This window comes from Echiichthys vipera (assembly GCF_963691815.1).
Source record: "Echiichthys vipera genome assembly, chromosome: 2".
NCBI lineage: Eukaryota > Metazoa > Chordata > Actinopteri > Perciformes > Trachinidae > Echiichthys > Echiichthys vipera.
This window is the reverse complement of record NC_139827.1, coordinates 3,675,051-3,681,204: the sequence shown is the minus strand read 5'-3', so window position 1 is coordinate 3,681,204 and position 6,154 is coordinate 3,675,051. Positions and strand designations below refer to the sequence as shown.

The 6,154-nt window shown below is 48.7% G+C and overlaps 1 protein-coding gene across 1 annotated transcript in view; it reads right to left on the bottom strand.

Moving 5' to 3' along the window:
• Positions 1 to 1,266: 1,266 nt before the first annotated feature.
• Positions 1,267 to 6,154, bottom strand: part of LOC310955313 (E3 ubiquitin/ISG15 ligase TRIM25-like) — a 13,093-nt gene continuing 8,205 nt past the window's right edge. The window contains 2 exon segments of the mRNA XM_083925126.1: positions 1,267 to 4,321; positions 5,639 to 5,716. Of these exon segments, the coding sequence (XP_083781252.1) occupies positions 3,768 to 4,321; positions 5,639 to 5,716 (632 nt within the window). The 3' untranslated portion in view covers positions 1,267 to 3,767.

The following is a 6,154-nucleotide window of genomic DNA, read 5'->3' as shown; positions in this document are numbered from 1 at the left end:
TTTATGGATAATAGTTTATTATGCTTATGTTTATGTCTGTTTCCATGGAAACACGGTCAAATCAAGGCAAAGTAATTGGCAATAAACCTGATTCTGATTCTGATTACACAAAGAAAACGTCTCGTTGGCTTATTTGATGAGTGTATTTGCCGAAATTTCACTTTAAGGCATTTCATATCCAACCATAACAGGGGGCGGCAGTAGCTCAGTCCATAGCTGACTTGGCTGGGAACCGGAGGGTCGTAGGTTGAGCAAGGCACCGAACCCCCAACTGCTCGGGGCGCCGGTCACTGGCAGCCCCCTCGCTCTGACATCTCTCCATTAACTGCATGTATATAGGTCCTGTCTGTGCATGTGTGTGTATTTCGGGCCTGTGTGTGTGTAACATGAATAATAATAATAGTGAAAAAATTCTATTTCCCCGTTGCGGTATAGTTAGTTAGTGCACAGCAAAGGCAATAATATGTTCATGTGTAAAAGTGTTTCCAGATCACAACGTAAAATAACCTCAGACTGTCACTTCACACCTGCGTGGATCAGTTTAATGCAAGCTCATTGAACTCATGTTGGAACAAAAGACACACTCAAGACAATTACAACATGTTTGAAAGTCACATTAAGAAACAGCAACTGAAGCAGTGACGACAAGCGGTTCGTATTACAGCTCCACAGCGTGTGGAATAATGCACTTCATGGCAAAATAAAGAATAAAAGCCCCTTCTGGCAAGTTCAGAGATATCCTTTTGACTAGGGTTTTTAACATGCACATGAAAAACATTTCAAGTTAATAACTATATTTGAATTGCTTAGGATCGCTTACTCCAGGTAGGGAATGAGTCCTTACCCCAAGTGAAGGAGTTCAAGCACCTTGGGATCATGTTCACGGGTGAGGGGACGATGGAGCGTGAGTTTGGCCGGAGAATCGGAGCAGCGGGGGCGGAGCTGCAGTCGCTCTACCGCACCGTTGTGACGAAAAGAGAGCTGAGGAAGACAAAGCTCTGGATCTACCGGTCAATCTTGGTTCCTACCCTCACCTGTGGTCATGAAAGCTGGGTCAGGACCCAAAGAACGAGGTCGCGGGTACAAGCGTCTGAAATGTGGTTCCTCAGGAGGGGGTCTGGAGTCTCCCTTAGAGAGAGGGGGAGAAGTTCAGCATCCGTGAGGAACTCGGAGTAGAGCCGCTGCTCCTTTGGGTTGAAAGGAGCCAGTTGAGGTGGTTCAGGATCATCTGGTAAGGATGAACCCTGGGCGCCTCCCTAGGGAGGTGTTCCAGGCACGTCCAGCTGGGAGGAGGCCTCGGGGAAGACCCAGGACCAGGTGGAGAGATTAGATCTCCACACTGGCCTGGGAACGCCTCAGGATCCCCCAGTTAGAGCTGGTTAATGTGGCCCGGGAAAGGGAAGTTTGGGGTCCCCTGCTAAAGCTGCTGCCCCCACGACCCGACCCTGGATAGATGAACTATATTTGAAGTACCTGTGTGATGCGGTTGTGTCTTTGGTATTAAAACAGCTGATCCTCAGTTAGAGCCCTGGTGTCAAAAGGCCTCACACAGGGCTCGGTCCTCTGGAATAGCACCATTCGCTCACCCAAACTCCAATGGATCAAGGCAAAATTGTCCCGTAATCTGAGAAAAACGGTGGCTACAGTAGGGCGTCCATTCAGATGGACGGACACACACACACACACACACACACACACACACACGTAGAAATCACGTGTTGCCACATAGATCCTTGTCCTTTAACGCTACACTCAAAGGGGAAACAGTGGCCGACGGTTCTTCTTCTCTTTCCCATGTGAACAGTGTAAAGGTGCAGCAGGTCATTATTGTTTTACAGATCCACCCTTGACTGAATGGATAAACGATGTAATAATAATAAGATTGGACTTGATTTGATATGATTGGATATGAGATGGGGGGGGGGGGGGGGGGGGGCTGTGGTGTGTGCACTAACTGTGAACTGTGCTGAGTGGACAGGATGATACGGGCACGCTCTAGGTGCACATAGAGGCACCAGAGTTTTTTTCTTCTAAAACCGGATGATTTATGTTGTTCTATCGGAGCGTAGTGTCGGCTTCAGTGACTATGATCGAACAAATGCGGCCGACTGGGACTTTAATCTGTACAGAATGTGTAAATAAAGACAAATTGTGGTTTTACACACAGAGGTGCTGAGGAAAGGGGATTTTGTTCATCCAACTCTCGGCAAGAAAGTGAGTAAGCACATTTCCCAAATGTAGTGTACAGAAAAAACTCACCTACATGAAACGAAATGACCTTAAAACGCACTTAAAACACACGACCCAAAGAAAAACAATTGCTACAATAAGTCCTTAAATCAGTCTAAATCTGACGCTGAGGTCACTTTGTCTGAGACGTTTGAACCCCCCGCTCCACTGTACTGACCGATTCATCTGGCATCACGCCATGTAGAGCTGCACCCTGGTTATTTTCATTGATGATTAATTAATTGTCATTTAATTTCTTGATTAATCGATTAGCTGTTTGGTCTATGTGTCACAAAACGGTAAAAAATGTGGATCAGTGTTTCCCATAGCCCCCCCCCCCCCCGGGACCCTGACAGGGACAAGCGGTTGAAGATGAATGAATTAAAATGAAACACAACTTCTGATGAGTCTGATGGAGTGTTACGACTTAAATCAGGCAAAGCAACATTTGCATCGTGAAAAACTAAGTGACGTTCCCACATGGCAGTGAAAAAATCTACTGCCGTGGATTTTCAAGTAGTCCTGGTCATCGTAGGTCGTTAAATAATAAAAAAAACATCATCTGACTCTGTAAAAAATCCCGTAAACGTATTTGAAACAAATTCTTATTACAAAAAAAAACAAAAAGGGGTGAATGCTTTTTAGTGTCTTTGCATTCTTGACTCAGACTAAAACGTACCATCCCGGGAAATGTTCGTGTTGGTTGGCAAATTAAAAAAAATAGACCCTTTGACGCGTCACGTTAGGAAAAGCACAAGTTAACCATAAAATAAATAACATTCTGCACGCGGGCTCACTCTCACGGCTTACCGGGGACACATGAACAGAGACGTTATGTTAATGCCATTAAAGACTCTTGCAGCAGTAGCTCAGTCCAGAGGTGACTCGGCTGAGAAACGGAGGGTCGCTGGGTTCGAGGTTGGACTGGTGGCTGGAGAGGTGCCAGTTCATCTCCTGGGCATTGCCGAGATGCTGTTGAGCAAGGCACCGAACCCCCAACTGCTCGGGGCGCCGGTCACTGGCAGCCCCCTCACTCTAACATCTCTCCACTAATTGCATGTATACAGGGTGTGTGTGTGTGTGTGTGTATTTCGGGCCGGTGTGTGTGTGTGTGTGTGTGTGTGTGTGTGTATTTCGGGCCGGTGTGTGTGTGTGTGTGTGTGTGTGTGTGTAAAATGAAAATTAATAATAGAGTGAAAATTGAATTTCCCCATTGCGGGACAAATAAAGGAATTCTTCTTCTTCTGCTTCTTTTCCTACCACACGAGTCGTAATGTGCGTTGTGAAAATGCTTATTGTGAAAAGTCTAACTAGTGTGTGCACCGTGCAAACATCCAAAACGTGTGTGTGTGTCAAGATCGACTCAGAGAAAAAGATGCGTGGAAAAAGAAAAATTGTTCCTGATGTCGTTGCTTCTTCACCAGCAACCTCTTCAGTAACATGTTTAAGTGTTTGTACTAGAGCAGAGTGATCAGCCCTTTCCTGCAGCAGTGTAACGAAGGGTCCTGGATGAGGAAGGAAGAGAGGGGGGACGGGGGTTAGGTCGAGTTTCCATTCCCTCCCTCGTGAGGGCAGATGAGCAGCGTGGAGTCCAGGTCCAGGCGGAAGGCCGGGTACAGCGGCTGAGAGAACGGACAGCGGAAGGTGTGCAGGAGCACCACCGTGTCCGACACGCTGTAGAAGGACAGCGCTCCTTTCTGCCGCTCCAGGAACACGCCAATTCTGGGGCACGGCGGCGCGGCCACCGTGGTCTTGCGGTTGTCGTGCCAGGCGGCGTATCCAGCGTGCGTACACCTCAGACGCCAGGAGTTGTCGTTGCGGCCCAGCAGGCAGGGTTTTCCGCCGCCTTTGCGTCCGATACCCCGGTAGGTGACGCCGATGTCTACCCACCCCCCGCCCCTCCACTCCACCTCCCAGTAGCTGGCACCACCGAACTGCCCCTCCTTGCACAGGACCTGGGCCACCGAATCGAAGCGCTGCTGGTGAGGGAGGTAGGATTGGGGCTCCTCGCCACAGTGGGCACCCTGGGGCCACTCCAGGAGACACAGGGTAGGGTGGGCTGTGTCGGGGTCCAGGGACAGACGACACGAAACTGGAGGGGAGGAAACCGAAAGAGAAGAGTCTGTTAGTCTGTCTGTCAGTCCATCTGTCTGTCTGTTAGTCTGCCTGTTAGCCTGACTGTTAGTCTGTCTGTTAGTCTGTCTGTCTGTTAGCCTGTCTGCTAGCCTGCCTGTTAGCCTGTCTGTCAGCCTGTCTGTTAGCCTGCCTGTTAGCCTGTCTGTCAGCCTGCCTGTTAGCCTGCCTGTTAGCCTGTCTGTCAGCCTGCCTAATAGCCTGTCTTTTAGTCTTTCTGTTAGTCTGTCTGTTAGCCTGTCTGTTAGTCTATCTGTTAGCCTGTCTGTTAGCCTGTCTGTCTGTCAGTCTGTCTGTTAGCCTGCCTGTCAGTCTGTCTGTTAGCCTGTCTGTTAGCCTGCCTGTTAGCCTGTCTGTTAGCCTGCCTGTTAGCCTGCCTGTTAGCCTGCATGTTAGCCTGCATGTTAGCCTGCCTGTCAGCCTGCATGTTAGCCTGTCCGTTAGCCTGCCTGTTAGCCTGCCTGTCAGTCCTTCTCTTCGATCAAAACTGAAGTATGTCAACATCTACTGGACTTCATGTTCCCCAGAGGATGGATCCCACTGACCTTGGTGATCCCCTGACCAGTGAAATGCCTCAACAACTACTGGATCGATCCTCTGGCACCGTCATCAGATCATTTTTATTTATTTCTTTATTGCTAACGCTTTGATGATTCCAGTATAAAAGCTCTTTATGCTCGTGATGTCCCAGGCTTGGCTCAAACCAATCAACCACACACATTAAAAGCTGAGACCTCAAAGATTTCTCCTTCCTGTTTCCCCTCTGTACTCTCGAGCTCCAGAGTCGAGTGGGACGCAGACGGTCGTTAAACCATCCCAGTGACATTTTCACACAGAGGGGATAAATGACACACATAACCTTAACCCTCCTCACATGAATTATTAACGCCTAACAAGGTGATGGTACGCTATCGTCCTGTCAACTGGCTGGTTTGTGTCGGGGACAAGACACTGGTTTTAACGACGGACCTGGATGTCATAAATACGCTACGATGGCGATCGCATCCATCATTGATGAGGGTCCAGACTGGGCTCTCAGATTTCCCAGCAGGACTCGCATTATCTGCTGAGCTCGAGGGATGAATGGAAGAAAGAGAAAAGGACGGAAAAGGAGGAGGAAAGAGTGTCAAGGAAAGAGGTGAACGACACGCAGGATGGTCACACTGAAGGGTGCACCAGAGAGAGAGAGAGAGAGAGAGAGAGAGAGAGAGAGAGAGAGAGAGAGAGAGAGAGAGGAAGAGGAGTAGAAGAGATGGAGGACGGACGTGGTACTTACACCTGAGGTAAGCTGCCCTCATCCTCTGATCCGCCGGCTGCAGAGACAAAGAGGACAGAGGGAACGACATCGGCACTGCTGATAGAAAGACAAGTGGTGTTTAATACTTTGGGCCATGTTATGGGAACAAACGGAGACTAATAAAGGGTGAGAACGCGGCAAAGAGGGACAGACAGAAACAAAGGACTACAGGGGAAATAAAAAAGGGGAACCTAAAATATTTCAGCATCAAAGCCTTCTACTTGTCCCCTAGACTCTATTTCAATTAGGTTACTTAGGGCGCACTCACACTGTCCTTCCGCACCGGGTCAAAACAGGTTTTGCGGGTAAAGCCTAGTTCGTTTGACCAGTGTGAGTGCAACCGAAGAGGCTGAAGATGAGATGAGATGGTGATACAATATGATTTAATATAATGGTATGGGAACAAAAAGTGTGGATTTAATGGGGGCATTTTTGTTCTTAAGGCTCTGAGGGCGCACTCACACTGTCCGTCCGTCCCGCGCCCCGGGCTTTAGG